The following is an 11,609-nucleotide window of genomic DNA, read 5'->3' as shown; positions in this document are numbered from 1 at the left end:
AAAAAAAAAAAAAAAAAAGCTTAGTAGTGTTTCATCTGTCCTTACATTCTGAGTTCAAATTTTGTCTAGGTCAACTTTGCCTTTCATCCTTTTGGGGGTTGATGAAATAAGTACCAGTTGAGTATAGGGGTTGATGTAATTGACTAGCCACATCCCACAAAATTTCAGGCCTTTTGCCTATTGTAGAAAGTATTATTATTATTATCCTTAATTTATTTTCTCTGGGAAATTTTCAGCAGGGTGAAGTGTAAGGTTATTGAATGTTCATGACATATTTCATTGATTTGTATGATTTAGAATTTGAACCCAGAACCTACAGCAATGAAAATACTGTAAAGCATTGAATCCATTAACCTCCTCTATTACGACATTAATGCTAGCAGTCAAAATTCCTATTTTATTACATTGAAATAAGATGGACAGCATGATGTCTGCAACATCACAAGAAAGAAACTAAGGTTTGTGACTTAGCTTGCTAGAAATAACAGCTAAATCTATCATAAATTATGTCTACTGCTGTTCAAAGGACAACCAATGCTGGTGTGTTTATGTCCCTGTAACTTAGGGGTTTGGCAAAAGAGACCGATTGAATAAGTACTAGGCTTACAAAGAATGAGTCCTGGGGTTGATTTGCTCAACTAAAAGGCGGTGCTCCAGCATGGCCACAGTCAAATGACTGAAACAAGTAAAAAAGTACATATATATACATACACACACACACGTAAATATCAAACAATGAGAATGAGTACTTAACACTGCATTGGCGGATATTATTTGTGGATTAATGCTACCATTAGTTTCAGGTTAAGGAAGCCCTTAACAATTATCAAGGCTACTATATGGAACAGTATTTGTCTCAATTTTGGAGCCGAAAACTGATGCTCCATGTGATATATATATATACACAGTGGCAGACTGGCCAGGTTGCCAGGTTGTCCAATGGCAAGTGGGCCTCTGTGCCATTAGAATCCATATATGGGGGCCCGTGTTAGTATCTAAGGGGCCCATCCCCTCAAGTTTGAGAGTTTTTTTATTCACTGCTGGTTTAAGCAAAGAGTTCACTTTTAAAAGTGGAAATAGAATGACTGGGTGGATATGCATTAATTATTTCAGCCTGGCTGCGTTTGTAGACAGTTGAAAAGAATACTTTTAACAAAAAAAAAAAAAAAAATTAAATGATAGCATTGTAGTTGTGGGTGGACCCCCTTAGTCTCCTGGCAACGAATATTTTTAGGCCCGATCCGCCACTGTATGTATATATGTGTATATATATATATATTTATATATATCCAAAATATGCTGTTGAGAAGAACTGGTTTAAGCAAAGGGTTCACTTTTAAAAGTGGAAATAGAATGACTGGGTGGATCTGGATGGTAATGGGTACAAGGCCAATTTGAAGTTCCTAATTTCAAATTTATGGCATATTCTTTTATATTGTTTTTGGGGTGATACACTTCATGCTAAATTTACTTAGTACACCACCTAGAGGAAGCAGGTACCAGATCATCAGCAAAAATGCTGTATGTAAAAGGATAGTATTATATCCTATGGCACTTTTACCAGCTTTAATGCCACAAACTAAAACTAATGACTGTTCCTTAAGGAGATTCTGTCAGAGCCATAAGTATTTTCTCACTAAACATTGGAGCAAAACAGGAACTATACTGTTTCTTTTAGTGGATTTTAGTAAATTAAGAAAATTCTAAAAAAGATTATTCCAAGTTTTAAAAGTGAAAAACAAGAAAGTTCCATAGATTTAACCAGAGAAAAACAGAGCAAAATTCAAAAGAGATAAGTTCATCAGACAAGAACAAAATCTTCAATGGAAATGTTAAATGCTGAATGTCAAAATGATGATGATGATGATGATGATGATGATAAAGCCATATCAACCCTGATTGAACAGACCTATGATTAAGAGGTGTTTCAGTTGTGACTATCCCATCTTTGTATAATCAGACACTAGCATTGTCTAACGAGTCCTTCTTTAAAATGGTAGGGAGTAATTTGAGGAGATATTAGTTGTTATTTCTAGCAGGTTTAGTGACCATGTAGAGACTTCCTTGTTGGATTGTGATGTAGTTACAGAATCTTAGTGGTTGCAGAAGAGGAAGGCAGTGTGTGGGAAACAAAGGAAAGTTTTAGGTGAAATAATGTGAGGGGGAAAAGAAAATTAAAAAAAAAAAAAAATTAAGAAATGGATAATAGAAACTGGGTAAGTCCAATTATAAAGGGTTTCTAACATAGATTAAATGGATTAAAAGGCAATCATGCTGATTAGGAAGAGTTAATTTCTGGGGAAAGGTGGTGCAGGTGTTGAAAAAACACACACACACACACTTCACAAAAAAATTCAAATAAATCAGACAGGAATGCTTGAAGCTTTAAACAAAAACAACAATATTCAACAGCTGAGGGAGAAACTGGTGTTGTCTTGCTTTGTGATGATTGCTTGCAATGATTTTTGTAAAAAGATAAATAACAATAATACTACAGCTCATAAGGGTTGTTGTTTTTATGATTTTTAGCATTCTAAAGAGAGCTAGTGGTGTGAAAGAGCAATGGAGTTCTCTGATAAACTCTGAGTATTAATAAGAATGTGGAGGTGCGTGGCTTAGTGGTTAGGGTGTTCAGCATCATGATTGTAAGATTGTGGTTTCGATTCCTGGACTGGGCAACGTGTTGTGTTCTTGAGCAAAACACTTCATTTCACGTTGCTCCAGTCCACTCAGCTGGCAAAAATGAGTAATGCTGCTATAGACTGGCATCCCATCCAGCTGGGGAACACATACGCCATTGAAACCAGGAAAGCGGGCCCATGAGCCTGGCTAGGCTTTAAAAGGGCGCATTGATTTATTTTATTTATTAATAAGAATAAACTAGCTGATCTGTCTCACAATACTTTCAAGCCAGGGACTATAGATAACTTCTGGATATCTGTGGACTAGCAGTGCTACTAGGGATGGGAGCAGTACTGGGTTGAGATAAATTTTTACAGGCATGGAAACTCTGTTACCCTTGTCTACCAAAAACTGATTGTAGATCGCTGAGTTGTGTAGTTATATTAAGGCATGTGGTGTTGTGGTTATGGTATTTGGCTCACGAGCGTAAGGTCATATGTTCAATTCCTGGTAACACATTGTGTCGTTGAGCAAGACAATTTTATGTTGCTCCAGTCCACTCAGCTGGCAAAAATGAGTAGTACCTGTATTTGAAAGGGCCAGCCTTGTCACACTCTGTGTCACCCCACTGCCTTCTTTTGATTAGGAAGGGCAGGCAATTTTCCTCTGTCTGATGGCTATAGTGAAAGAAGTTGTGTATTGGACAACACTGAAATTGTTAAAGACAGATAAGTTCCTCTTCAGCCAAGTCTGACTTTTTTCAAGTTCCATTTGGAGAAGAAGACAAGTGTTATGAGGTAAGTGCTGCACAGGCTGAGGAATGACAGCCAAGAGTGGGCACTTATTCTTTGTAGTCAGGGCATTCTGGATTTGTGGGATTCATAGACAGGTGTAGGTGACAGTCCTCCATGAAACTATCATACATTAATATGCTCAATACAGCAACATAATTTTTTCTCAGTCAGTAATCTATTTTCTTAGTAAACTATTGTATTTTGTGTCTCTGTAAGGTCCCCTTCAGGCAATAATAGAATGGACTATTATTATTATTATTATTATTATTATTATTATTATTATTATCATCATCATCAAGGCAACCAAGTTGGCAGAATTGCTGGTGTATCTGGCTCTTTACATTTTGCATTCAAATCCTGCTGAGGTCAACTTTGCTTTTCAGCCTTTTGGCGGTTAAAAGAAATAAAATTAAGCACCAGTCAGTACTGGGGTTACTGTAATGGACTAATCTTCTCGCCCACAACTGCTGGCCTTGGGCCAAAATTTGAAACCATTATTGTTGTTATTATTATTATTATTATAGGATAGTGGAGTGGTAGGAAATGGTAAAGAACTGAACTAAATGCCTCACATAAATTGTAGTTCAAATCCTATCGAAATTAACTTTACCAGTCATCTCTAAGAAATTAATAAAAATAAGTACCAGTTATGTACCGATGTTGATTTCAATTTACTATATACTCCTTCTCTCCAAATTTGAAGCCTTGTGCCAATAAAGAAAACTTATCAATCAATTATTATTATTCCTAGAGATGATAAGCTGGCAGAATTGCTAAAGTGTTGGAATAATCTTGCTGTGTTTTGCTGGTTCTTTATGTTCAGAGTTCATATACTGCCAAGGTCAATTTTGGGGGGGTCAATAAAATAGAATAGCATGTATTTAAGAATACATGATAGATACACTTAACCTTCTTTGTCGTGGGAGTTGTTGGTGGGAGCGACGCAATAGACCAATCCACTTTCACAAATTTCCTTTAACTTTCTGAGCTACTGAAGGAACCTTTACATGGTTGCCTGACCTGCTAGAAATATCAGCTAAATATCTCCCTCAAATTATACTTTACCTTCTTTAAAAGAAAGGTACATGTGTAAGATAATGTAGATTTATATGCATTAGATCTTAAAAATAAAAGTCTGGATGGTCATTGCTGGAACATTTTGGATATCATGGATCTGCTGATACAGAGTAACCTAGGGTTAAACAACAGCCTTGAGTCTAATAATCCAATGCAATAATACATCTGTATGTAAAACATCAGCCCTTACACTATCACAAATGAGTACTTTGGTATCTTGTCTCTAATAAGATCCAGAAAGTATAAAAGAGACAGAATACAGTGAGAGAGGAGGGGGGTAAGGAAAATTAACAAAACCTTGACAACTAGCTCCTCCCATTACCTTGTTGAAAGTAGTCACAGGGCAAAAACCATACGTCTCTAAATAAACCGCCATTTCAAGAAGCACATGTTTTACACTCTAAATCTTTGTCAACATGCCCTATAAGAGAAGGTGGGCATGGTGAAGGAATATAAACCAAATACATCAGTATAAGATTTTGTGGGGCCCATGTAACAAAGTAGGAATTTTAAAAAAAGTTTCTATAAAACTAATTTTTAAACATTAAATGGCTGTTGGGGTCCATAGATAAAAAAATGGTTGATAACCCCTGTTTTACACCCTAAATCTTTGCTCCATAATAAAGACAAGGTGGACAAGAAATGCAGACCACACACATCTGTACTCCTTTATCATGGGGATTTGGTCCCCAAAAAGACTGATAAATGAATCACCTTGTAAATGGAATGAATAGTAGATTCATTGACCCCAAACTTGCAGCCAACAGTAATCAAACTTCCACTGTCACATATTTTCTTGATTATCTCTACATTTTCCTGCAGAGAATACACTCATTTGTATTGTTTGTTAGGATCGGGCATTTTTGTATTTTTCTGTTCACTGGTCCCCATCTTTCATGGGTATGAGTTTGTAAATCCAAATAAGGAATATTGTGCCTTGCAGCATGGTCATGTAAACACAAGAGATAGTCAGTGCATTCTGGGATAGCTGAGCATTGTGGGTGGTCACTAGGACTTGTTTTTGAAGTACTAGCAAAATTGGCTAATTGCTGACCTGTGTTATCACAGATCAATCCACGATAAGCGTGACATGATCCACAATTGAGCATACCATGTTATCCTGAATCAGCAATGAATGAATCAGTGATAAATGAAGCTACATGTATTTATTTGATTGGTTACTTCTATACCATTGATTTAGTTAAGAACTAACTAGAACTACTTGCAACCATCAAACTACTGTTTTAGATATGCCTTCACATAGTCTCCTCCACAATCACTTCATTTAATCAAATGTTTATATTTCATACCATCCTATCACAGTTGTCAATATTCTCACAGAGCTTCTAACAGCACATTTTGACAGCAGCTTTAACCCTTTAGCAATCGGATTATTCTGTCAAATGCAATGCTTACTCATTCACGTTATTTTGAATTAACGATGCATTATCTCGAAGCTTCAAGGTTATGATGATGTGATTATTTTTAGAATAACATTGTAGAGTACGTGTGAGAGGTCAGATCTGGTCAGTTTGAACATAAAACATTTAGAATATTTTGGGCTGGATATGGCAGGTTTAAATGCCAAAGGGTTAACATCCTCATCCTCGCTTTTACTTTTGTTTTCCATGCTGGAATGAGTAGGATTGGTTATCCAAGTCTGGGTTAGTTCTTATATATCATCATCATCATTTAACATCCACTTTTCCATGCTTGCATAGGTTAGATGGAATTTATTGAGGCAGATTTTCTATGGCTGGATGTCCATTCTGTTGCTACCTGTTTCCAAGTAATGTAATGTATATATATATTATTCCAGAAGTGTCTGTGATAAAATGGTATGGCTGTGTGGTTATGAAGTTTGCTTTGCAGGCACATGGTTCCTGGTACCATTCTATTGCATAACACCTTGGGAAAGTGTCTTCTACCATTGCCCTAGGCTGACCAATGCCTTGTCAGTGAAATTTGGTAGATGGAAACTGTGAAAGCCATCATATGTTTGTGTGTTTATTTGCAAAAAATGTACACATCAATAAAACTGATGAGTAGAATAAAATCTTGTAGTATTTATCATGCCTGAGTTGCACAGACAGTTCTTTTGCATTCTTGCAATCATAAGTTACCCAGCAACTTGTTTATTGTAGTCAATGATGCTATTATTCATAAGGTATAGCATGATGTAAAAAAAAAAAAAAGAAGGTTAACCCTACAAACTGCATGAAGTTTAGAATGGACCCCATCAGGATATGCTCAGTAGAAGTGATGACAAATATTTCTCCCCCTTCTAACAACATTGTTTCCTTGATCCAAGAAACAAACTTAATTTTAAGGCTGGTGGTTAGTGTTATTTAGTCTGAGAGGGGAGATATAAAGATGCAATTATTAGAGAGTCTGATTGATAATGTTGCTGGTTTGGAACCTACACACACATAAAGAGCACATATCCTTTGTTGATTATTTGGATTACATATATAACCCTACTGCTATGTTAATTGTAAATCTTCGTTTAAAAAAAAAAATAATAAAAACCAAAACAATGCAGGATCTTAGTTCCCAATTATTAAATTACCAAGATTAATTTTTTTCCTAAAACTTAAACATTAATTAGACTTACATTATTAAATAGACTGAACAGTGGTGGTAGTGTAGTGAGGGTAGTAGTGATGGTTCTAGGTCATTGTGAGTGTGGTAGTAGTGGTCAATGAGGTAGAGATAGCATTGGCAGTCAGTCACTTAATAGCAGTGAGATATCAGTAAGGAGAACCCCACCCACACTATTTCAAAGTGAAGAGCTCAACCCACCTGGGATAGAAAAGGAAACAATGAATCAATAATTCTTGCCCAAACTGAAGAATTTCTTTAAGCAGGCCAATATCAAATCCAGACAAATTGAGACTCCCATGTTACTGTTTTCAAGAAAGTAACTAGATAGACATGGCCACAGTCACACTTAACACATTCTACACAGCCTGAAGCCACAGCAAAGTGGATGCACCAAAGAGTAGCAGGTAAAAAAAAAAAAAAGAAAACCACAGAAGTCAGGGTGACGAGAATATGGTTGGAACTAGAAACAAGCAAGGGCAACTGGAAAATGGTTTGCTTTTTAAGTAGCACATTAGTAACACGATACCTTTCTCTTGGAATATATATGGCAAAGTCCGACGAGACTGTGTCCCTGGAGCAGAATATGTTCTACTGCGGCTCTTACACGGGTCCCAGTCTGGGTCCCAAGAATAGGCTCGCATCAAAAATTCTGGGTCAGTTGACTCTGGTGTCATGCTATCATCACAGCCTAAAGTGTCTAGTCCAGACTCTACTGTTATGTGAATTGGACTGGGGTCAGTCTCAAATCGTACTGACCTCTTTGCAGGTAAACATGTCAGCTCACTCTGTGGTTTTGAGCAAGCTTGAGACACAAGTGAGTCAGTCGCTGCACTCACGTTGTTCAACTCACCTTTCGACTCTGCGGAATAAACAACTTGCTCGGCTTGTTCACTTGTTTCAGCAATCTCTTTGCCTGTTTCTTTGTAAAGCTGCTCATAACTTGAAGAGCGTCCAGTTGGCTGAAGATGTAGGTCAAGTTGCTTTGTGTCAAAACGATCTCCAATGTCTAAATCACTGGCATTCATGGCTAACTTGCTGACTTCAGGAGCGAGTTGCACCCCATCATAAACATTTTCATAACTGGACATCATGCGTTCAAAGTCTTCTTCAGTTAGAGCTCGATCATCAGAGCCGCTGTCTTCTCTACAGGGTTGCTGAGATTGTACAGCAGCTACTTGCTCGCCAAAATCAGAACTGCTGATACTAGAATACGTATTGTTGTCTCTAGACTGAGATGATGACATCAACGCTGGTTCAGTGGAAACAGAATCTTCATCTTGTAACGTGGAATCAGGCATCGATATTTTGTTTCCCTCACAAACAATTTGTTCAACCATCTGCTCAAATATGATCTCCTGTTTGTCAATACCTGCACAAAAACAACACACAAAACAAAATGATACAAAATTGGAAATCATCTTTCATGCAACTCTCTCTCTTTTTCATACACATGCACATACACACAGACACACATGCAGGGATTATCCAGTTTAATTTGGAGTTTCTGAGATTCAAATTGAAAAGGTAGAATAAATACCAACAGCCACAATATATTTCAATCTATCCAATTGGAAACATTGTTTTGCTTTAAATATTCTTGGATTCAACTGAATCCTTTCCACTTTGCAGTGAGGATGTATCTGGGACACATCTTCATCCATAACTGCCAACACACTCACACATAAATAAAAGAGGTAAATATTAAACTGGTGTTTAACACAGTTTTTAGAAAGTCATATGAACTAAAAGATGAGGATTTGGCTGCTGACGACTATCATGGGTTGGATGAATTTGCAATAAACTGTTTCTCAAATTGCATTTTGTGTTATTTTGTATGTGGTGCAATGGTGTTCATAAACAATAGATCTAACACCACTTAGCTTTTTTGTTATGTTTTAATCAGCCTATTGTAGCCCTCTAGCATTCAGATTACTCTGTCATATGTAATGCTTATTTATTCATCAGGTTTTGAATTAATCATGCATAATCTCTTAGTTTTGAGATTCTGATGAAGTAACTGTTTATTTTTAGAATGAAATTGTAGGGTAGGTGTGAGAAGCTGGATCTCACCAGTTTGAACATGAAACAGGTAGAATATTTGGGCTGGACATAGCCAGTTTAAATGCTATGTTTAAATCCTACCTATGTTGTCACTGTTTTATGTCCAATTTCTGTGTTGGCATGGGCTGGACAGGTTATCATGGTCTGAGGTTGACCTTGTTTGGAGTAAACGCCCTTATAGTTGAGTTGGGGACCATGCTTATTTATACATTCCTTTTTGGCATGATTCTTTTTATGGCTGGATGCCCTTCTTAATGCAAAACACTTAACAGAGACAAAAAGCTGTGGTATATTTTCACTTAGCATCATAACCATTACCCACATCATCATCAGATGAAATACTAAGGATGACTGGAATGATATATCCATAGTTATGATGATAATAATGATAATACTGAGTAAATTAACAAGAAATGAAATTATATGATAAATGACACCAAAATCAATTAAAGGAATCATTGAGATGAGATGGACTAGAAGAGGATGTATGAATGTTGATGACCAGCATACAACATACACGCCTATATAAAGGTACATACACATATACACAACGAAATAGTGTCCTACAAGTCAGCATATAGACAGCTTTTGTATTTGGAAATCTGTCAGATGTTTGGGGCACTTGATATATACGCACAAGCAACAGTAAACATTGAAAAAAAAAAAAAAAAAAAAAAGAAACAGTAAAACAAACATTCTTTTAAATACAACAAAAAATACAATACACATACACACACATATGGGTACACACATTGCATAGCCACACAACTATTCCGTCTTAAATGACTTAGACTTATAGAATTGTGTACAAGAAGATAAAATGCTTGCAAGATTTATGGTTATTGTTCCTGTGTAGCATAAGGTGGGCTGGTTCAACGAATTTACACATATGAAATTTTGATATCCGTATAAAAAAAAGTATGGTAAAGATGACTAGCCAAAGTTTGGTATGCTGTTGAACTTGGATGCTTTGTCATGTCTCATTCAGCATTTCATAATTCTGAGTTTAAGTCTGGCATGAATCGACTTTGCCAAATGTCATACAGACATCATTAAGATCAACTGATTTATATGGTCCAACTCACTACCAGACAAAAAAGAACTGGTTATCCAAAACAGAAAAATCAGTGTTTACATTAATTTTTTTTCATGTTGGTATCAGAGCTAAGATGGTTCTTATAAATTGAGACATTTAGATATTGTTGGATCTGAACACCGATTTGAGACAAAAGAAAAACAGGCCCACTGACCAGGCAAAAACAGTATATCTTCCAGTTTTTGGCAAAAATTTCATAATGTTTGTTCCAATGTTTTTACAAAAAGTTAGCCTTCCAAGAGGTGGTGATTCAATATTTCTCAATGATGAAAACTTGTTTAGTAAGAATACGACCTTTTATTTTTCTTGGATGTGTACAAGATAGGTGGAATTTTGTTCTCTTCCATTATCCCGTTTTGCAAGCTGTCATGACTTCCTGAGGACAAATTTTTTTCTTTGCAGCTTTTATTGTTCAGCAAGTGAAAGATGAAATCTTTGTTCTTCGGATAGAGTGTAAATCAATGGCAGGTTGACTTCTCCAGATGACCCATTCCCATTCCAGCACAAGGCTATAGCATGATTTCTTTTAACATTAAGCCACAGTTTGACACATTCACCGTACAAACAGAGAATTTACTCAGCCTAAATATTTCTCTTCCTCTACATACACACACATACATACATGGTATGAATGACTTATAGGGTGATCTAAACATTTTTTTTCTTCCAGAGTACACAGGTGAGTATGTGTGAGTGTATGAGTCAGATATGTTCCTCAAAGCCTTTCCAATCCCCTGATATATCAAAATGTCCTCATTTAGTTCTCATACCAGGTCCAGAAAATTCAAAATAGGAACGGAAGAAAAATAAAATAAAACAACAAAAAACAACAACTAAAAATATATATCAGCTTAGTAGGAATAAATCATGTGAGAATTGGTAAACATTACAACAGAATCAGCAAACAACAAATTTCTAGTGCCATGCTCATGCAGCAGATTGTCTGCCAAGCAAAGGAAGGAACTTGTTAGTAGGTACCAGGTTAATGACCTCCGTTTCACCCACAAAAGAAATAGTCAACCATTTCAATCAACATTGTATGTTAGAATAGGTGTAACATTCACCTGAATGCTTTGGGGAAACAATCTACACACCTGACTGTTTGGATGTGCAGATTCAATATGATATAGCACCTAAGGGTAGCAAGTCATTAGGAGTCCCTACAACTTAGTAGTAGTAGTTTTCATACATTTGGTAAGCTGTTCCACCACTGTATATCTCACAGTGCCACTTCAAATCGGCCCTTCTCATGTCTAGTTAATAGTTGTAGTACTTACAGAACACCTCTTACTATTATACATCAATTACTTATATAGTAAATGTGGTACTTAGGTAACATCTCCACAAGTAGTCAG

General features: G+C 36.3%; 1 protein-coding gene across 44 annotated transcripts in view; it reads right to left on the bottom strand.

Annotated features, from left to right (window-relative positions):
- Window positions 1-11,609, bottom strand: part of LOC106871604 (titin) — a 454,558-nt gene that overhangs the window by 33,845 nt on the left and 409,104 nt on the right. For 42 of the 44 annotated variants that reach the window (XM_052967415.1, XM_052967425.1, XM_052967440.1 and 39 more), the window contains one exon: window positions 7,948-8,466. The exons of the other annotated variants lie outside the window; for them this stretch is intronic. In XM_052967415.1, the coding sequence (XP_052823375.1) occupies window positions 7,948-8,466 (519 nt within the window). The remainder of the gene's footprint in view (window positions 1-7,947; window positions 8,467-11,609) is intronic. 44 annotated transcript variants of the gene reach the window in all.

This window comes from Octopus bimaculoides, chromosome 4, assembly GCF_001194135.2.
Source record: "Octopus bimaculoides isolate UCB-OBI-ISO-001 chromosome 4, ASM119413v2, whole genome shotgun sequence".
In the NCBI taxonomy this organism is placed as follows: Eukaryota; Metazoa; Mollusca; class Cephalopoda; order Octopoda; family Octopodidae; genus Octopus; species Octopus bimaculoides.
Note: the sequence above shows the minus strand (reverse complement) of the source record. Positions and strands in the feature narration are given on the sequence as shown.